The 22,401-nt window shown below is 39.2% G+C and overlaps 1 protein-coding gene across 2 annotated transcripts; it reads left to right on the top strand.

The window, feature by feature from the left end:
- Positions 1 to 240: 240 nt before the first annotated feature.
- On the top strand, positions 241 to 19,516 carry TLX1 (T cell leukemia homeobox 1). 2 transcript variants are annotated; one of them, XM_087872829.1, is made up of 3 exons: positions 241 to 724; positions 5,504 to 5,741; positions 18,059 to 19,516. In XM_087872829.1, exons 1-3 carry the CDS (start codon positions 241 to 243, stop codon positions 18,279 to 18,281), a joined length of 945 nt encoding a protein of 314 aa, XP_087728955.1. In that variant the 3' UTR covers positions 18,282 to 19,516. The 2 variants fall into 2 exon arrangements, with proteins under 2 accessions (XP_087728955.1, XP_034296216.2); XM_034440325.2 differs by lacking the exon at positions 18,059 to 19,516 and having other exon boundaries at positions 5,540 to 5,745.
- The last annotated feature ends 2,885 nt before the right edge of the window (positions 19,517 to 22,401 follow it).

Raw genomic sequence — 22,401 nt, 5'->3', positions numbered from 1 at the left:
CGCATGTTCCCCCTCCCCACCCTCTCTCCTCCTCCTCCTCCTCCTCTCCCCGCTTTTCCTTCCTCAGCTTCCGGCCGTCTTTTTACCTCTTCGGGAGCAAGTGAAGCGAGACCAGAAAAGCTGCGCGTATTTTTAAAAAATTTCTAGCACTGAATCAGGAGGAGGAGGAGGAGGAGGTGGCGGTGGCGGTGGCGGAGGAGGGGGCAAAGTCACCCTCTTTGGGGTGGCTCTCGGCCCAGCATGGATCACTTAGGGGGGCACCACCTCCACCAGAGCCACGCCGAGCCCATTAGCTTTGGAATCGACCAGATCCTGAATAACCCGGACCAAGGCAGCTGCATGATCTCCAATGCGCGGCTGCAGGACGCGGCGGACTACGGCCTGGGAGGATGCGTGGTGAGCAGTGCCTACAACCCCATGAGTGGCCACTACGGCTCGGCCCCCGGCGGTGGAGGGTCCTCCTCCGCCGGGGGCTACAGCAACGGCGGCGCCTGCAGCATGGCTTCGCTGGCGGGCTCCTACAACCTCAACGTCGGAGTCGGGGCCATGAACGGAAATAACCTCAACGCGGCCGGGGGCGTGATCCGAGTGCCGGCACACAGACCCATGGCCGGCGGCGTCCCCCAGCCACTCCCCACTGCCGTGCCCACCGTGAACAACCTGACGGGGCTGACCTTCCCCTGGATGGAGAGCAACAGGCGCTACACCAAGGACCGCTTCACGGGTGAGTGAGAGGCTCCGGGGCCCTTTCCGCCCCGCGCGAGTTGCCGGCGCCTTTCAGCGCTGCCTCCCCGCTGTCTCCCCGCTCCTGCCTCCGGCAAGCCAGTTGGCTGGATAGCCTCCCTCTCCTGCGCTCCAGCGAGAGAATCCCGGCCGTGCTCGCATTCGATTTGCAACCGCTTTAATTGAATCGATTGGTTTGATTTATAAACAGCGTTGACGGATGTGCCTTAGCTGTATGGCCCGAAAGAGCAGCGGTGCCAGAAATTCAGAAGGCTAAGCGTCAAGTAGCAAGCCTTTCCTAATACTTTTCATGGCGACTTGATTATCCTTATTAAATTAACGATGTTTTATAGCATAATTAGGACGAGCTTTCACACTGATTAAAATTTCTACGGAAGAGATACCGTACCATCTTTCTGAAACTCTTACCACTTCTCTCAGAAGCTCAAATCGGCGGGCAAATAATCTCGTTGCCTAGCCTTTATGCAACTTTTAGAAACATTTAAACATTCAATTTTACTTTCTTGGGTCAAGCATGTTGTTTCAACATTTTTAAATTAAATCATTTACCCGCAATGTAGGTTCTTTTCCAATTTTCTATACTTCGTTCACGAATATATATATATTTTGCCCACCTCAATTTCGCTCATAAAACGCGTCCAACGGTAACAACATCTCTTAGGAACATTATAAATATGGCTGAAATCTATAATACTATAATAACCCTATAGCAATCACTATCCCCGACAACATCATTATCTGTATGTTTATGTGTATGTAAGTATACACATACTTATGTACACACAGAGACATACAATTATCAAACGATTTCATACACATAGTTCACCAACTTTTGTTAGTATATATAGTCCAAGTTGGAAAATAACTAGGTTTTAAAAATATACCATCAGTAGAATTTCAAAACTTAGAAATCGTAAATTGAACAAATAATGCGTCTGTCTACATATTCCCTGATCAGGTTTATTCTGCGTAATTGTGTGCACCCCTCACAATTACTGTTATAAATTATGGAACGTGGGAATACGGATAAAAATATACATTTAATACACATAATATACATTTCAGCCAGACGGTACAGAAATGATATTAATACCGGTAGCGCTGAAAGGGAGAGTGCCAGAAGATGATCTATAGTTGAGTCCAAGAATGATCTATACTTGATCATTCAAGTATACATCAACTACACTCTGCCAGGCGTGTAGGGGCCAGGTTCATCTTTTCCTAGAAGTATGGGGCATGCATAACCCATAAATTGGCACCTTTATTATTCCACGTGCCTTAAAAAGGGCAGGGGAGGAGAAGAAAAGAGAACAAATGTCCGTTCGTTGTTTAATGGCAAATCTATTGGAAGATAAATCTTAGCAATTCAATGCTCTTTCCGAATCTCCCAGATTTACGCTCATCCCGCCCCTCCCTCTAACCAGGATGCCACAAACAATAAATGGTAATTATATTTCAATTTTAATTTAAACAGCGAGCCCCGACCTTCATCAATAAAGGCTCCCATTATCTGACGCTTCGGAGCACGATACGACCACCCGTCCCCAGGGCTAGCCCTTTACCTGGCTTCCAGCCGGGGCGGAAAAATTATTATAGGAAGATTAGAGTAATGGTTGCTACGATGTCCCCGGCAAGACGGACGGGCAGATCGAGGCTGTGGCGGCGCGATCTTGCTCTTTGACGCTCTGCTCTGAAGGGAGCCCCACGGCGTTCAATGGCAGCAACTCCCGGCCTGCAATAGTAAATCCAACCGGGAGTCATTACCACTAAACAAGGGGAGCAATTTCGGACTAGACGAGGCCAGGAAGGAGGAAAATTTCTCTTCGGTTGTAGGCACCCGCTCCCGCAGGAAGGGACGCGCCCCGGTCCGCGCAAACAGGCCTGTAATCCGGGTTGCACTGAGTTTTGAATTGCCCGCCACGCCTCAGTTTCTTTGGTTGCTTTTCCTTGAATGGCGGAGAGAAATCGTAAACAGCCGCGGAAGCTGGGGAGAAGGGAGACCGGCGCTTTTTGGCAGCGCGGGCCATGCCTGAAGCAGCTTAACCCGAAGACGCGACGACGCAGGCGGCCGCTTTATTTATTTCGCCTGGCCGTCGCCAGACTGGGGGGTCTCTAGGCCTGCTGGATTACACCGCCACCGCCGCCAATTAGCAAGAGGTGGTTCTTTCGAAATTTCCACTCGCGAGGGCGCAGACGCGGCTGAGGGCCTTGCCGCCCGAAAAAGCCTTCGCCCTCCCTGCCGAGGGGCTGCTGCAAGTGAGGCTGGGTCGTTTTAGTTCGGAACAAATCCTCCTCCGGCCCGTCCTCCTCGGGCTTTATATATATTATATATAAGAGAATTTGTGGTTCGTTCTTCGGAAAGAAGAGATTTTGTTCTTGCTACAGAGGCCTAACCTTGGCCTTCTTTTTTTTTTTCCCCCGCCGCCCTTCCGCCGAGGGCCTCTGCTGGGGAAATGCGAACCATATTGGCGTGGGGAGAGCGAAGGCTGTGCGGAGCTGTTTAGAGCTATTTGTGGCAAAATCAGCCTCGGCACCGCCGAACAAGGTTCGTAGAATTTCCCTCCGTTCCTTGTTCGGTTCGGGAAACTGCTGAACTTTACAGGAGAGGACAATACCCAGATCAGGCGAACTCAGAGAGCTCTCAGGTGAGATAACCGGATGTTGCTGGTAAATTAACCAAAAGTCGCCAATTTCAGTTTTGGGATTATTTGCTGTGTTCTTAAATGGATTTGCTGCCACTAAACGAGATACAAACAAAATCAGGTATCTAGGAGAGTTGGAGATAGATTGCAGTGATATTCTATTTTAAATACTATTGTCAGCTTCCTTCTATTTCTTCCCGGAGTTCCCAGGTACACTTTTCTATGTCTCTCTGGCATCTGGTTAGTATCTTTCCAGAAAATGCTCAGCTTTAGAGAGAGGGGAAGAGGGTACAGGTAGATAACGCCCCCCCCCCTTTGACAAAATAAATGGACCAAAATAAAATCCCTGCAAGAGAGTCTTAAATCAGAGTTCTTTTTGTTGCTGTTGTTGGTGATTTTGGTGTCAGTAATAGAACTGTAAACATCTACTTAAGTTAGGAAGATTTTGGAAAATAGGTTTGTTAATTACAGCTGTCACAAGTGAAATATATTCTTAGAGAAATTTAAAAGGAGCCTTCTTTAATTGCTCACGTGCAGAATAATTATGTAAAGCCATCTAACTAAAACAAAACACTACAATTGTAGTGGACACTACAATTATCCTGATAGTTTCAGTCCAACAATGCTACAAAATTTATAACAAGTCACATTTCCTAGATTTAAAATTAAAGCCATAAATGAAGGAATTCCAAAGAATGTCAAAGTAACTCAGAGTAATTATGTCTAGAATAATTCTTGGAAAGCATTCCTGTGCTGCTGCTTTCACTTCCTGCTTCCTTCAATAACACTTTTCTTAGCTTTATGAGTTAAAACATTTTCCTTAGTTTTATGATTTACATTTGACATTTCTTGGGAATGTGTTCAAGTGAGTGAAGTTGGGAGGCAAATATATTTAAGGTTATAAACAAAATAGCAAAATATATATTCACATAAGCATTATTTCAATTGGTAATTGCATGAACATTTATGAATAAATCAAATATCAAAAGCAGATTTTGATAATGAGACGGAAAGATGCATCCCACTTCCATACACATTTACAAATAATTGTGCTCACTATAATTGCAAGCCGAATTATGTGACTTACAGAGTTAGTTCCATTGAGTTCAGGGGCACTTAATTCTGAACAAACTGGACTCATCTTTAGCATCGGAGTCAGCCCAATGCATATTTACTTAGACATTATCCCAATATTTAAAAAGCTTTTTTCGTTCATATGAAGGTTATTGTTTACAGTCTATATAATACACATCTTTTATCCAGAGAGAGTGGCTCAAACTTCAGAAAGAACTGCCTGTTTAATTAGGTTTATTTTGAGTTAACTCCTGTGGATTTTTCTGAGAGTAAGAACTTTGCCCAGGGTTATGGACTTCAGTAAAAACGATCTTCAACAAAATAAAAACACATAAAAATGAAAAATGAAAGTGTACTTTGATGATTACATAACTATTAAGGATATGAATAATCATCATTTTAAAAAGGTTGTCAAAACAATGAAAAGTGGGGTGAACTGGAATCCCAGATTTGGATTTTTTATAGGGAAGGTTTTCAAGCTCTCTTTTGTTCCAAAGTCTTAAATAACAGCAGCTCAATAATGCTCTTATTCAGGCTGCAGAAGTCTGAACCTTTATTTTTACGTATTTTCTCCCAGATAACATTCAAATGATTGGGCTCTACATGTACACAGTTTTAAATTGCTCTGCTCCTAGCTTGCAAGGTAGATTTGGCGCTCCAAACAAGGATTTCTCCCCTCCCCATTCCTGCCCCCTGCCTGCTTTGTATATACCCTTCATGTGCTCCTCTGCCACAGAGCTCACTTCTTGCAGAGAGTCTGGTGCCTCCATATTGGGATCCACCTGGGGACATGGGAAAGCTCCTCCACAGCAGCCCATGAATAAAGAAATATTGGTGGGTTCTAAAAGAGAGGTTTGTGCTTGGAAAAGCAAGGAGGAGATTGTGAGCCCTGTGACCAAGCCTTCTCTGTGCCTTCCTACTTCTCTGTTTGACTCTTGGTGTCTGTCTTTCTGTCTCTCCTCTGCCGCTGCTCTGTGGAGTCCTTCCTGATCATGTCACCGCTTGCTTCTTTGCCCCCCCGCCCGCCCTGTCTCCCCCTCCAGTGGCCCTCTCACCGTTCACTGTAACACGCCGTATAGGTCACCCCTACCAGAACCGGACGCCCCCCAAGAAGAAGAAACCACGCACCTCTTTCACCCGTCTGCAGATCTGTGAACTGGAAAAGCGCTTCCACCGACAGAAGTACCTGGCCTCAGCTGAGAGGGCGGCTTTAGCCAAGGCTCTGAAAATGACTGATGCCCAAGTCAAGACCTGGTTCCAGAACCGGAGAACAAAATGGAGGTAAGCACACCAAGCAAGTGAGCTGTTGCTACTGTTGCTGTGCTGGAACACGTTTTTCACCCACTGGACTAGTCACTTCCTGGGCCATCAAGACTCTCTACAAACCTCGAGTAGGTTTTTTTCCCCCAAACTTCTCAGTGGGAGTTGATCAGGAACAGGGGTGATTTCCTGGGGTGAGCATGATTAGATCTGGTCTGCCAAATGTGAAGCATGCCCCAAGGATCTACTGGGCACAGATCCAGTGATTCCTGGAAGAAGTTGGTCCCATTGGGAGTTATTTAGGAATCAAAGAACACGTTTGAGTTCCTGTTTAAAAGTTCTTTGTAGGAGGCCTTCCCCAACATGGTCCCTTCAAATGCTTAGCAAACAGAGTAGTGGAGCTCGTGGTAAATATGCGTCTTGCAATTTTGGCATATCTGGAGGGAAATTGATGAATGGTATGCAGTTTTAATGTCAAAGGGATTGAGAGTTGTATCAGCATTCAGATTTTTTTAATTTGACTATTGATCCTACCATCCAATCCGATATATAATATTTATTTAATTTCATATATATCACTAAGTGTTCATACTTCTTTTTGAATGTGTCCCTTTATGTGTAATACATAGACATTTTTTTTTTTACCTGATTCACCTGCTTCTTCTCCTTCAATTAATGTACATTATCTACTTCAGGCTAGCTCTTTCTTATTTCTCCGTTAAGGAGCCTCTTTGCTTTGAGATCTCTGATTAGTCAAAGTTATTCTAAGCTTAAATTAGGAATCTCTGTATCTTATTTATGCCATTTCCCCCCAAAACATGACCAGTAGATGGGTTGGATATAAACTCCCATATTTCCTAGACAACACAGTTGGGAATGGAGTCCATCTTCTTTAACTATTGAGATACATGTACAGGACTTCCTGTCCATCATGTGACTTTTGTTGTGGTGGAAAATATTTCAATCATCATATATTAGTTGCTGTCTCCCATTTGTTTTGCTTTGGAAACGAACAATCTTTCTGATCTATTTTAAGCTTGGAACAGATGCTTTGAAAACTGATTGGTTAAAGCTGAGTCTTGGTTTATTGGCTGATGGACTGGAAATGGTGGGGAGGGGCTGGTTCCTGTGAATTGCCATTCAAAATGAAGACAGCCAGGCTTGTTGTGGAAAGACAGCTTCCGTTGCTAGAGCTACAGGAGAAACAAACCAAGGAAAACTTTTGTACGGTGTGGTTTGATGCATCCGGTCTTCAGTCTTCGGAAACAAGTAAGGAAGTTCAGAGGCTGTACTATATGTACCATCTCTCATTCTGGGTGACTCTTCACCCACCTTACGAGCAGAATAGAGGTAGGGCTGCCATCACCCACAGCAGAATCCCAAGCCATTTCATTTGCTATTTTACGACTCAGCAATAGATTGGAGGGAGGTGGCTAGAAGTGGCTTAACCCATTAGTGTTCTCTATTTCTAGAAATGTCTTTAAAATATTGGATAAGCGGCTCTAACATTTTTTGTTCCTTGTTTTACTTCTGATCTTTAAGTTGTCTAGGCATATGTTATCATTGCTTAAAATATTGTTCCTGGGATATTGAGGGTTTGCACCGAGCAGTCCACAGGTACTGAGGGCTAAATTTCATTGTTGGGACTGATCTAGAACAGGAGAGGTGAGCTTTCTTTCTATTGCCAGGACTGATGCAAACTGTGAGCAGCAAAGGAGAGAGAATTTTCATGGCAGCTAGAGCAGGGCATCGTCACGTTATTATCATGTGACGTATTGTGACTTTTTTCTCCCTTCGCTAAAATGGGGGTGGGGGTAGGCAGCACATGACGCATCTGGCCTGCCGGGCCGTGAGTTTGACACCTCTGAGGTAGAGACACCTAGGAGCTAATCTTTATTAAAGCAGCTTCCTGGATAGATGAACTAGATAGGATTGAACAGAGTCCCTTGAAAGAATAACTCAAGGACAATCTTATTTTGCCGTTGCAATAATTTTTAATGTAATCTGATCAACTAGATTGTCCGTGTATACTATCATAAATATATAGCCTTAAAATTCATATAGTTCCTAGTGGTTTTATTATAAAAAGTCTTCCAGACACTACCATGAAGCCAGATATTAACATCCTGCTTGAAAATGACTATAGTTTTGGGAGGCAAACAAGCTATCTCCCATCTAAAATTTTAAACAGATACTTTGTCTTTACCTGGACTTAAGGAGGCAATATAGGTAGAGTACTTGGTCTTTTCTCAGTGTAAGAAGAGGAGAATCACTTCACAAGAAAGTTATATGCTGTAATAGACATACAGTATATTACTCAGTTCTGACTTTTTACAGCCCTGAAAATTTTGGTCCTTACATCCACATAGGGAGTCTATAGTATTAGGGTGGAAAATAAACAGTTTCACCTTTGAAAAAAAGTCAGCAAACATGAAGTATTTTCTCAGAATAGGGATATGGATGGGGAGGGGACTAGTGATACTGAAGTTCAATAAAAATATAAAATGCTAACATCCTGAATACAAGTATTCCTCGACTTACAGCAGTTCGCTTAGTGACGTTCAAAGTTACAATGTGATTTATGACCATTTTTCTTATGACCATTGCAGCATCCTCATGGTCACATGGTTTACATTTGGATGCTTGACAACTGATTCATATTTATGACGGTTGCAGTGTCCCGGGGTCATGTGATTACCTTTTGCAACCTTTTGACAAGCAAAGTCAAGGGGGGAACTAGTTTCACTTAACAACCATGTAACTATTTTAACAACAGCACTGATTCACTTAACAAATGGGGCAAAACTCACTTAACACATTTCTCACTTAGCAACATAAATTTTGCGCTCAATTGTGGTCATAAGTTGAGGACTACATGTAGCAAGCCAATATGTGAGTAATGCTAGTAATTATACACTAACATATTAAGGTAAGGCTTGTAATCATATTGTCAATGCAAATGGATACCAGTTATCTAGAGATACAAATGCTAACAAATAGAATCATTTTTTTTAAAAAAAAAGCTACAACCAACCAAACTAAAAATAAGGACACCCAATGCATTTTAAAATATATATATTCTATTTGCAAATGCACTCCAAATTAAAACAATATCTTTTCTTTTTTATCTTTATTAAGAGATTTTATACGCTAATAAAAATCAAGATATTATATAATTGAAAAGAAAAAGAATAAAGAAAGCAGAGCAAGTGAATAAGTACAAGACATAAATAAGGAAAGAAAAGAAATGGAAAAAAACACATCAAGATTTGGCTTCCAACTTACTTTATAGAGGTTACAAATTTTTCATCTATCCTTCCTCTTTATAGTTACATCATTCCCTTCTTCCCATATTTTTCTCTTTCTAATTATCAAATCCATAAATCATTCATTCATTTTTTTCCATTTTCAGCAAAAAATCCATAAAGGTTTCCAGTCACTAATAAATGTATTTGTCTTCTTCCTAATCAAACAAGTCAGTATTGCATTTTTGCAAGTTTTGCCATCTTTACCAATCATTGCTCTGTTATGAGTATTTCAGAATCTTTCTGTCTTTGTGCATATAGTAGTCTTTCTGCTGTTACCATATATAAAGAAAACAAGTTTCTTCAAGTCGTACATTAAAAAAAAATCAGAAATCAAAAATCAGCAAAGAATCTTTAAAATTCTTTGCATTATTGTATGTATTTGTACCCAAAATTTTCTATTACAAGTCCATTATGCATGGTAAAATAACCGTTTGTGTTTTTCACATTTCCCACACAAACCAGGTATCTTTATACATTATGGATCTGGTATCATATACCAGCAGTACCTCATTTTAGATTTGTCTAAAAGTGAGAATATTTAAATAGATGTTTAAATATTTAGTAGTTGACATTACAGTACTTCCTCTTTTATACTTATGCCCATAATTGATCATTGGAAGAATTCATGGTTCCAGATGTTATAATTCCATTTGAAGTACAGCATGTTAAACTTTTTTATTAATCAGTGTCTCATAGGATATCTGGAGCTACACTTCTTGGCCCCTATTTAGTTAGCAGACTTATTAATAATTAGAACATTTTGAATCTTCTCTCTCTCTCTCTGGGTACATTATTCATTTTTGTAATGGCGATAAAACATTATAAATAGGGCATTTGTGTTATTGACATTTAATCATGAATGAAGAATACATTTCTGTTTTTTTTAAATTTGATGTGTCCATCTGTAATAGCACTATAAGCTGTCTTATACTATAAATGTGTCCTGAAAATGCTATTAAGGATGCAATCCTATGCCAATGTACATAGGAATAAGCCCCACTGAATAAGTAACACCTATTTCTAAATAAGCATGTGTAACATAATAATTAGCTTAAATTATATACACAGAGAAATGCATATTGTAAAAGAGCCAGGAAAGGTGTTAAAGTAAGAAGAGGCCCAGGCTTGTGTCTGACCCCAGGCGTGAAAGCTCACTGGTTGGCTTTGTGCCATTTATTGCCCGTCATTCCAGCTGTCTCCATTGGACTGCTGTTGGGAAAATAGGCAAAGGAAGTGTAAACTGATGGAGTAAAAGCAGAATTGGATATAAAACAATTAAATTAATTATTGTAAGTAGAGATTGAGGGCAGAATTGATATTGAGTTTTGTAGGCTCAGAGGGTTTTATATCTCAATTTTAGAAATTGGTGTTGAAATATGCCTTCTCATAACACTTTAAATAGGTAACATATTCAGGCCCCAGAGGCATTTTTTTCCTCAGCCCAAGAATCTAATACCTTCCTTATATGTGGGTTTCAGTTCCCCGAATTCCCCATATATCATGTTTACTGCTGAGAATTCTGGGAATTTTCTAACACCCAGGTTGGAGAAATGTGATGTAATTGGTAGGTCTTGGAAGTTTTCTTTTGAAATGAAAAAGGTTATGAAATAGCCTTTACCTATGAAAGCTTCCTGGCTTTTATGTGTTATAATATCACCAATCTGAACTGTTTTTGACTTTGCTAAATATCATGTTGCCATACATAATCATCCAAAAAGCCAAGGATTCAGCCTGTCTGAAAGCTGGCAAGAAAAAAGAACTTATTTTGCACACTTGCCACCAGCAAAGCCTAAATTATACACAACCAAGATAAAAGAATGCCTGGAAAATTATTGCAAGGAAAGAGACATGGACATGGTTGGTATAAATAATCAGTCCAGCTCTGCCAGAGACCAAGAATGGGAATCTGCAGGAATGCATTACTTGAGCTCTGTTTATAAATTTACTTCTGTCAGTGGATTGTTCTATATGAAAAACAGAATTATTTTTGCAGAAATCGCTACACTGAACTTGGAAGACTTTATTCTCAGATAGGATTGTACTGTCTTTACAGTTGTGGAATGACACATCTTTTAACACTGCATATTGGACACTTCTTGGTTTGCCCATATCATGATGCTGTTGCATGAGCAACTACTCCCTTCCTCTTTCTTTCCATTTTACAATTCAAAGTGGGGCTCAACATTATACAACAGCATGTTATTTGTGGGATTGATTCTTCATGAGGTACCTGTGTGGCCCATCAGGTTATTTAGGATGGGCATGTTCCAGGTCCGTTCCTTTAAATAGTGCCATCTAGTGGGACTTCAGAAGCAATAGCAATAGCACTTAGCAATAGCACTTAGATTTATTTATCACTTCACAGAGCTTTACAGCCCTCTCTAAGCAGTTTACAGAGTCAGCATATTGCCCCCAACAATCTGAGTCCTCATTTTCTGACCTCGGCAGGATGGAAGCCTGTGTCAACCTTGAGCTGATGAGACTCAAACTGCCTAACTGCCAAATTGCAAGCAGTCAGCAGAAGTAGCCTGCAGTACTGCATTCTAATCTCTGCGCCACGCAGCTGTTACCCCTGTCCCTTACCCCTGTCCCTTGCCCCTTATCTTATGGAATACTTTCCCCTTAAGATTTGGCATCCCTCATCCTTTTGTCTTTCCAGAAGAGTGTAAAGGGTTAACTGTTCACCAAGGCATTGGAAAAGGTAAGGTTGGAGCCTGAAGATTGTTCTGTTCAATGGATTGGATATTGTTGGCTAGGCACAAGGTTGTACCATATTTGGTTTTTATTATTATTGTGAGTTGTCCAGAATTGTCCACAAGAGAGTCTTCCAAATAAATAACCACCTACCCAAACAAATGACTTCTGTGTAGATTTCTGGGGAGCAGTCCTTTTCATATTAACCTGGACAGTCAGTGTGGTCTAGTGATTAAGGTGTTGGGCTAGGAGCATGGAAACCTAGGTTCTAGCTAGCCTAATCCTAGTCTTGGAATGCAGCTGCAGCCAATCTCTTCCTCTTCCTCTTATCACTGACAGGTTCTGCAACAAGCTAGGTGATAAACAGAACTCTTCGATAACTGTTACTGTGAGAACTAAGTGAATGCAGTGCAAAACAAGCAGACTCTGCACTTAATTGCAACAAATGCTAGGAAAAATAATCCTTGGGCAATTTTAAAAAAAAATTCACAAAAAGCCTGCTTATCTTATATATCAGGCATACAGCTCGTCTTCTATGGCTGCAAAGTTTTCTAGAATGTTTGTTTCCTTTCCCTGCAGTTTGTGGGTTTGTGATGATTTTAAGGGATAAAATGGATGCCTTAAGCTTTTCTGATACTTATGAACCCTTCTTTAAGAATAGGCCTTACCCATCAATGCAAAACCTGGAAAGGCTTATGGTTAACAAATGTAACAGGACAACAGAAGAGTTCAAAGTGCAGCACTACTAATTTTGTCTTTAAAATAATAATTTAGTGAGACAGATTGGATTGGGAAAAAGTGACTGGCCCAAGTTACCCAGTGACCTCATTGGTCCAGTGTTTAGCAACCATTTGAAGTTGCAACAGTATAAAAAAGTCAGATTTTTGATCAATCTTTGCGTATTTGACTATTGCAGCATCCTATAGTTGCAGGACTACTATTCAGGCATTTTGTAGCTGGCATGCATTAAGGACCATTACAGAATCCATCATCACATGATTGCTATTTGTCTGCTTTCCAATTGGCTGATGTCAAGCAGAGTTAATGGAAAATGCGGAAATAAAATCATAAGTCGTGATTACATGATGTTATGCTTAAAGACTATGGTGACTCACTTAATAACAGACTGGGAAGTACGGTCATAAGATTTTTGTCTTAGCAGCTGCAGTTTAGCAGCCACAGATTAGCAACAGAGCTGCTGGTCCCAATTTTGACAGCTAAGCGAAGACTTCCTGTATTCTAATGCACCAGGGTTTATTTCAGAATAGATGTGCACAGGATTTCATTCCTTTTGTAATTAATATATGCTGGACTGTACTCAGAAGCAAATATTTCTCTCTTTTTTTGACAATGTTTCCAAGGTCCCAGTGCAGTCTGGATGGAACTTCTCCCATGAGACATTTCTTCTCAGTGCCAGGAAAGCTTTACTTGAATTTGCATATTTGCAATTAAGGCAATGAAAGTCTGGCTGAAGAGCTGTAACTAAGCTGCTTTCTATTGCAGTCTTGAAACAAATTGAGGTGGGACACGGTGCTTACTTTATTCTTTCCCTACTGCCACCCCCCAAGCCTGGGCTTTGTTTTTTGTTCTTTAACAAATTACTGCTTTTCTCTGCCAAGTGAACAACTTGGCTAACTGAGAAAAATATTCCATACTGAAATTAATAAATCTGTTTTCACTAATTACAAACACAGCTAAAGAGCAACAGAAGAAGCCCAGTTACATTTCTCTGAGTCAAAACAATATTAAATATGCATCAGGAGTAAATTTGTAGTGGAAAGAAAAGGGTATTTTTTATTCATGCACTTTTTTTTGTGTTAGAGAATGAGCAGAATATGGCTTTAGAATCCTTCTCCCAGTACACACACAGACCCTCACACTGTGCATTTGTAGACACACACATATACAAAGGGCTTAATTTAAAACATATTGTTTATATGAAAAATTAACACGCATTTAAACTATTTATTCTAAACATTCCCTTCAAAAAATATTGGATCAAGGCTCCCATCCTTCTCAGTCATTGCAAATGCTGAGAACAATAGTCCCAAATAACCAGAAGGCACCAGATAGGATGAAAAAGGCATAAATGCCTGCTACTACGTATATATATATACGGGGAGAGAGAGAGAGAGAGAGAGAGAGAGCGGGAGGGAGGGAGGGAGGGAGGGAGGGAGGGAGAGAGAGAGAGAGAGAGAGTTTCTTCACTTTATTGCATTAAGATGGGGTATTTTTAGACCATGGTTGTTAAATGAGTCACATGTAGCTATGTCTATTCAGCACCCTAAAACAAATAATTCCCTCCCACACACACATTATGTCCTAGGCGGGTACAGTATACAAGTCTTTCACAATACACACCTTCAGTTTTGTGTTAATCAAGTTTTTTTTACAGTTATGTGTGTATGTAAAAATTCCACATCTATAGCATCTAATTGCTCATCTACTCCCAAACTGTTGCACATTTATTTGAGCATGCAGTCTTTTTTAGTTCTGGTACTTCCTTATCTATGGAGGTAGGTATATTCTTTCTCTCTCATGTTTTGGCTGCTGCAGTGCCTTGAAGGGATAAAGAGCAGTGGTGGCACAGCGGTTAGAATGCAGTACTACTGGCTAACTCACTGCTCACTGCAGGAGTTTGATTCTGAACTTCCAAGGTCTGTAAAATGAGGACCCATATTGTTGAGGGCAATGTGCTGACTCTAAACTGCTGTAAAGATGGCTGTAAAGCACTATGAAGTGGTATATAAGCCTAAGTGCTATTGCTATTGGGTAACATTAACTCACTTGCTCTCAGAGAGGAGCGCTATTCAAATCTGCCAATCAGTTCTGAAATATTTTTAATAGGCAATTGATGGTTCTACTGTTAATACAGAAATGTTGGTCATGACCTAGTAAAAGTTAAGTATTTGAGGCCACAATGAATTCATAAGATCAGGTTATAAGCCTGCCTTGAAATCAGATTGATCTAAATACTGTGCCGTATTAAAGCTGTTTGTGTTTAGGCCTTGCGTTTGTTTGTTTTTTTGCATTTCCTCTTAGGTGTAATCTATAAGTTACAGTGATATTAATAGGGCATTTTTTTGTGCAAAAAAGGCACAGTTTACATCTAAACATAAATCACTCTCAGAAAGAGAGAGGTAAACTTCTCAAATATAGGTGGTCCTTGATTTACAACTACAGTTGAGCCCAAAATGTCCATTGCTAAGCAAAGAAATTTTTAAGTGAATTGCACCTCATTTTATTACCTTTTTTGCCACAGTTGGTAAGCGAATCACTGCAGATATTGTTAAGCAAATCTGGCTTCCCCCATTGATTTTGCTTGTTGGAAGCCAGCTGGAAAGTTATAGATGGTGATTATATGACCTCAGGACAGTAGAACTGTCATAAATACATGTCAGTTGCTATGTGTCAAATTGTAATCATGTGACCATGAGGATGCTATAGTGGTGGTGAGTGTGAAAACTGGTCATAAATCACTTTTAAAGTGCCATTGTAACTTTGAAAGGTCATTAAATGAATGGTTATGAGGATTACCTGTAAGACAGAAATATTGTTTCTTTTTCCCATCTCCACTCTTCTTGAAAAGTATTGAAGTTTTTAGATTAATAATTTCCCTGTGCTTTAAGGAGTTAAACCTGCATGTACCATATTTCACTACTATCTTTTTTGATAATTGTTTCAATAATCTTTCCAGATCCAATGGAATCAAACTAAACCAATATCCCAGGCAGAAATTGTTTTATATTATGACTAAAAGTCTGATGGTTTGTGAACTGCAGCAATGGAAGGAGATCAATATCAATAAAGATAATAAAAAGGAATCTCCTAGAGTTTCATTATAAAATGATTTTCAAAACAGTTTATTACCAAGTAAAGAAAAGTGGAAATTAATAGTTTGATGGACAATAAATCAGTCTCCTCCTAATTCTAACCAGAATGACTTTTTTTAAAAAAAAGGGTGCAGATTCTTGGAAATATTAACATTTGGGAGATTTCACCCGAATTTTGAACAGTGGAATGTTCTTCTAAGAATGGTCTTATTAGTTAGCGTGTTGGCTTTAGCTTTGATGGAATTTGCTACATAATATAGGCCCCAGATTACTGGTTTCTGGCCTAGCTCAGCATGTTGGGAGATTCACTTCTTTGTGTATTATTTCACTTCTCAAATTTCTAAGTCTAAGTCAAAGCAAAAATGTTTTATGGGAATTGGGGAGTAAAGGTGGTTTCAACCTGTGGTGATAACTGCAGATGCTGGTATGAAAGGGAGAGAAAAGTCAAATCTTTCCTGACATTAGCATTCTCATCTGAAATCTTGTGAGATTTGGCATTCTTGCCCAAAATCTCAAAAGGATTTCAGATACAAACACTAACCATTTATAAAATTTGGTGAACTATTCAGATATTAAAATAACATATCAAATGTATTTATTTTTAAGAATCTATATGGTCACTAAGAGTCAACAACAATTTGATGGCACATAATCACTATAAACAGGTAATCTATAATATTTTTTCTGGATTTCTGTTTTTAAAAGGCAGTTAAGAGTATTGTAGCATTTATTTTAAGATACCATAATTTTATTGTAAGCTTGTCAAAGCAGAATACTTGATGCATCTGATGACAGTAGCTCCAACAAGCCTGAAGTCTTCCCTTTCCTGTTTGAACACTACTACTTAAGATATAATTTCTAAAATCCAGAATAAATTCCTTATGAGTAAGATTTAGGATAAAGTGATTGTGCATGAAAGAAGAGAGATAGATGAGTGCAAATAATTTCAATAATAATAATTCAAACTTCAATTCATTCTTTTGATAGAAAAGCAGGATCTGGCACATGCCAGACCATAGCACTAAGATACAGAATTGGAAAGAGAACTGCGAACACCTTTCATACTTCTTCCAATTCTGACAGTTTTCTTGTAAACTCGTTTATTTTTCTGCCTCTCAAAGTTTCTTTTTCTTGGTCCCTCCCTTGCCTTCCCCCTTCCCCCTCCCCCCAGGTAATATTTTCTTTGCTCTTTTGATTATTTCCATAGTCCTTAAATAAAATAGAATTAAGGGAAGTTATTTGTAGCAAAAAGGATGAAAGGTATTATGTATCTCTTTGGACACCATACTGTGGCATGAGATAAATTCTTGTGAATTGAGTGGCACCAACTTTAGTTTATAATGGACTCTGTGGGATCTTTGATGGTCTCTCAGCTTGATTGTTTTATTGCAGACTTTCATTACCAAACTAGGTAACGTCATCATGATGTTATCTACTTGGGTAATGAAATGTCTTCAAGCAAACAACCAAGTTCAGAGAGCACCCAGAACCCCATAGTTCAACCCTGAGCCATATATATTATCTCATTTACAGTATCTGTTTTTATTTTTTGTTTTCCTCTTCAATGCTTCTGATTATGACATGTTTTAGATACTGTTAGTTGCTATGAGTGGTCGATGTGGACTAGATTAGTGTATAAATTTTCCAAGGATTTGAGGTGTTCTGTGTAATTGTGGTGCAGTTTTAAAACAAGAGGCATTCTTTTTATGAATATGAAGTAATTTTTTTTTTTTTTTTTGCTTTAATTTATATGCCGCCCTTCTCCGGAGACTCAGGGTGGCTTACAATGCGTTAAGTGATAGCCTTCATCCTTTTGTATATTTATACAAAGTCAGCTTATTGCCCCCACAATCTGGGTCCTCATTTCACCTACCTTTGAAAGGATGGAAGGCTGAGTCAACCTTGAGCCTGGTGAGATTTGAACTTGCAGTAATTGCAAGCAGCAGATGTTAATCACAGTGCTTTAGTCCACTGTATTACAGGCTCTGTATTCAGTAGATGGAGCAATGTTTAGAATCTGTAGGTTTTTTTCACATTTTCCACTCACATAAATGTGTAAGGACAGAATAATCAGATACACACCATCACACACACATACAGCTGATCCCTCATAATTCTAAAATTTAGCATCAACCAAATGACATTAATAGTTAATGGATGGATGCAGATGCTGCTTCAGACAACGCATAGTTAAGCTATTGGCTGGCACTAGGATGATCATTGAGTCAGGTGGTTTCAAAGAAGGGCTAAGTCTTTTAAGGGGTGTTCCCTTTGACTGTTACATGGATTCTCCATGCTCAGTTATTTAATATAAACTGGGCAGCAGGTTGCCTTAAATGTGTCTTTTCATTTTGGCTATGATACAAGAGAAAAATCCTTGAGCATAAGAATGTTCCAAAAGATGGGAAGAGGTTGTGGCGAAATGGAATGGGAGTCAACTTTTACAAGTAAGGGGCATCTGTTGTCCTGCTGAAACATGACATACTCTGTGCATTTCTCTTAGGCGGCAAACTGCAGAAGAACGGGAAGCAGAGCGGCAGCAAGCCAATCGCATCCTCATGCAGCTCCAGCAAGAGGCCTTCCAAAAAACCATCAATCAGCCCATCCAAGCAGACCCAATCTGTGTTCACAATTCCTCCCTCTTTGCCCTCCAGAACCTTCAGCCATGGTCAGATGACACTTCCAAGATCACCAGCGTTACTTCTGTGGCCTCTTCCTGTGAGTGAAATCTTAACTTTGCCTATGCATGGACTCTTGATTACAGAGTGGCTGGCCTTATTCAGCATCATCCATAGAAGACACGGTTACCTATGAATGAGCCAGTGGCAGCAACCAGACAATGTCCCCTTGCTTGCCAAAGCTCTGAAAGGTCATACAGTGCTGGTCTAGTGGAGTGTTCTAATAAAAGGCAACAATTTCCTTCTTTGTTTTTCATCGTCATCACCATCACTATCACCGTCTTCTTGAAAAGGGTGATATTGGAACATCCGAAAACTCTTTTGGAGAGAAAACAACTCAAGGTTCTTCCTTTGAGCCATTTTCAAGAAACAACTGCTATATCATTTTATCTGCTGACAAGACAGGAGTTGTTCTCCCATGTAAGTATTACAGGCTGATCATTTTAAGAAAAACCACAATTGCAATCTGAATGAAGAATAAGAACCTTTTTTTAACAAGAACTGCATCTCCTGCTGGTGCCCTTTTCTTAAAAGACATTTAGATTTTACAAATAAAATAAAATCTCGCACCTTTTTCTTTTGTCTTTTCCAAGATGAACTCTTTGGGTTTTTCTTGCTTTATTTCTTTTTGTTCTGTTGAAGCAATATTGATACTAGAATGACTGAGAAATGCAAAGCTTGCCTCATAAACTCTTATGTGAAGGCTGAAATCAGTTTCACAGCTACCCACAAACTCTGCATTGATCAACTTATATTTTAATAACTCTGAGGCATCTGTGGCATTTTGCAGGGGTAATGCAGTTTTACTTGATAGATTATTTTGGTATTGTTGATGATATTGTTCAATATTTTATTTACTTTTGCTCAAGCAGTCAGCTCCACAAAAGAGGAGATGTGAATCAAACAGAACATCCTTCTCTTTCTATTTCTTGACCAGTAATTTCACGGTTTTCTTTTTATTGTATTGAGAAAAAGTTTGTGATTAATTTAAGCACTTCTTACAGCAAATTCCAAGAAGATACAAAATATCTAAAATATATAGGGGTTTTTTTGAGTTACTTTTTAACCTAGGCATCATTTATATTTAAAAAGAGATGGTACACATAGCCGATTTATCAAAAAGAAATATTTTAGTGAGTTTCTGAGATGCATTCTTTGGTTTGTTTTAAGTTATGCACTTATAAGAAGGTTTCTCTTTTGTGTAATCATTTTCTAAAGTGTTTGTGTAATTTATGTGGAAAAATGAATAAAAGGGGCAAAGTATTAGTCTCAATTATTAGAAATAACTTTTTTAAAATGACATTTCTTCAGCTGACTTTTGTGTTGATTTTTCTAGAGGAATATAGTTTCAAAAGTTGCCTGAAAGACCTACTTTGAGCTATGATAGAGAGGGGAATTTCTACTTTTTTAGTTTACTTCAATTTTGTATCCTAACAGCCATGAATTTAAGTATATTCTTAATTTCAAGCATAAAACTTGAAAATTAACCAAGGTTATAAGCACACATAGTCCATCCAACCAGTTTTTCTCACTCTGGAATCTTCAAGAAATGCAAAACTATCATCTGTTTTCTAGCACATTTGGAGATTTTCAGTTGGCTAAATTGAATTATAAAATATATTTAAATATTAAATAATAGGTAAACTTTAAATCCGAATGGTCTAGTCTTTTTATGTCTAATTTTTAAGAACTGTAGCTTCTGTTGTTTGTAATGAAAAGGTAATCTTACATTAAAACAGAATGATGATTCTGTTTGTGTTCACATAAGCAATGAACAAACATTAATATAAATAAATGAAGAAGCCGAAAAACTTACCGCAGCACAAATTCCAGCAGCTCAAAAATGCTCCAAGAACTGTCCCCATGAGTGACAGGCAGATTAAGCCCAGGGGGAGGCTCATCAACTTCCAAAACATATTGTTTTATATAAAGCCTCCTGCCTGCATATTATTTTCATTTTCTTGGCATCATACCTTAGTATAAAAAATGCTGGGTATTTATTTTTAAAACTTTTTTACTTTATTAAATGATATTAATTTATTAGTTACCCACTCCACAAGATTCTGGGCAGCTTACAAATCCAAATATACAATTGAAACTGTCAACTGAAACAGTCAAAAGCATGAAACAAAATGGAGGATCCCAAACTACAAACAGCCATAGCAAAAACGTAATAGGGGCTCCACAGACACAATTCCTCCGAGGCCTGGGAACATAATTAATCAGGAATTAATGTTTGTAATAAATAATCTAAAAGGCACAGGCTTGAATATCAAGCACCATTAGATATTAAAGCATTGTTTGGAATCACACCTTTGAAGGGATTTAACCTTTAAGGAAAACAGCCATCTTTATAGCCTTATCTGGAATATCACCAGTTGGCTTCATACAATGCATTAAACCCTAAATAAATCTGATTAACAGAACACTAGTTTTGTGTTCCCACAACATGTTAAGCCCAAATAAACCATGTTAAATGATGGCCTGTTTCACATTGTGTGCTAAATCAATGACTGAATTTTCACTGTTGAATAACAATGTAGGGTAATTCCATTTTACCATAGATTAGTATATGGCATGAACCTAGCCAATTCTATCTGAATATTATAGATTCTAGAAAGGGGAATGGATGTGTATATCGTACATGATTTCAAAAAGATGTGTTAATCACATTTTAAAATGTGTGCCTTGTTACCCCACCTCTGCCATCTCATTTCTGTACATAGAATAAAAAGGATACAATTTTGTCCTTTGTCTCAAGTACAATTTAAATTCTTTGTCTCAATTTAAATACTTAAATTGATTGTTACAAGATTTGCCAGATGATTAAGAGCCACGGTGGCGCAGTGGTTAGAGTGCAGTACTGCAGGCTACTTCTGCTGATCACCGGCTGCCAGCAGTTTGGCAGATCGAATCTCACCAGGCTCAAGGTTGACTCAGCCTTCCATCCTTCCGAGACTGGTAAAATGAGGACCCAGATTGTTGGAGGCAATATGCTGACTCTGTAAACCGCTTAGAGAGGGCTGTAAAGCAGTATATAAATCTAAGTGCTATTGCTGTTGCTAATGATGGAGTCATTGGTGCTCTCTGAGCTTGGTTGTTTGCTCCCCATGTTCACACTGATGACGTTACCTACTTGGGTAATGAAATGTTTTCAGAGCCTTGGTAGTACAGGGGTTTAAGGCACCCTGTTACTAAGCTGATTATTAAGACCAGCTGCCTGCAATTACTGCAGGGTTCGAATCTTGCCAAGGCTCAAGGTTGACTCAGCCTTCCATCCTTTCTAAGGTAGGTAAATTGAGGACCCAGTTGTGGGGGCAATAAGCTGACTTTGTATAAATATACAAAAGGATGAAGGCTATTGCTGAGCACATTGTAAGCCGCCCTGAGTCTTCGGAGAAGGGCGGCATATAAATCAAATTAAAAAAAAAAAAAAAAAAACAACCAAGATCAGGGAGCACCAACAACAACTCAGTTCAATCCTCAGTTACATATATTCTCTTTTGTTGAGTTAGGATAATGGAAAATTATGTTGGATTTAATTCAATAGGCAAAATTATCATTCTGATGTACTGTTATTCTGGCCATTCCTTTAAGCTTCTTCAGAATTCTGCTATATTAACATTTTTTATTTTGGATTCATATGAATGCAGTTCATAGGGCAGAGATCTGAGAGGATGGCATTTCTCAGTTTTGGAAGATTAATGATGAATTCCTAGTTATCAGCCAGCCTTATACAGTGGATACTGTACAACGAGGTGATAATATAAGTCAGCCTTCTGGGGAAGACAGGAAGATATTTCAAGAAGCTAGCAGTTGTTGCTTTAATTCAGAATGTGCGTTAGATTTGGCTACATCCCAGATTTTGAGATGAAGGAGTATAATTTAGACCTAATTTTCAATGTTCTGAAGCAGAGTAGACTAGTTTGAACTTGAGCTGTCCTTAATAAAGTGCCAGCTCCGATGTAATCTCTTGCAATGTATGCCTTGTGGCAAAGAGAATTTTCATTGTTCACCTGAAGTACCATGGTTGCGATATGCATAGCCAAGCCACTGCTCCTCAAGCAGAAGGAAAATCACAAGCCTGTATCAGATGCAAAGCTCCATCAGCTCCCAAGACCTCTTCCAAAGAATCCTGCATTGGGAGAAGATAGGATGTGCTGCGCTA

This window comes from Pantherophis guttatus, chromosome 6, assembly GCF_059756535.1.
Source record: "Pantherophis guttatus breed Tessera chromosome 6, ASM5975653v1, whole genome shotgun sequence".
In the NCBI taxonomy this organism is placed as follows: Eukaryota; Metazoa; Chordata; class Lepidosauria; order Squamata; family Colubridae; genus Pantherophis; species Pantherophis guttatus.
Note: the sequence above shows the minus strand (reverse complement) of the source record. Positions and strands in the feature narration are given on the sequence as shown.

Coding starts and splice junctions, on each gene's coding strand:
- TLX1 (XM_087872829.1), top strand. CDS start 241: ATGGATCACTTAGGGGGGCACCACCTCCACCAGAGCCACGCCGAGCCC. Junction 725..5,503: donor CACCAAGGACCGCTTCACGG/GTGAGTGAGAGG, acceptor CTCCCCCTCCAG/TGGCCCTCTCACCGTTCACT. Junction 5,742..18,058: donor AACCGGAGAACAAAATGGAG/GTAAGCACACCA, acceptor CATTTCTCTTAG/GCGGCAAACTGCAGAAGAAC.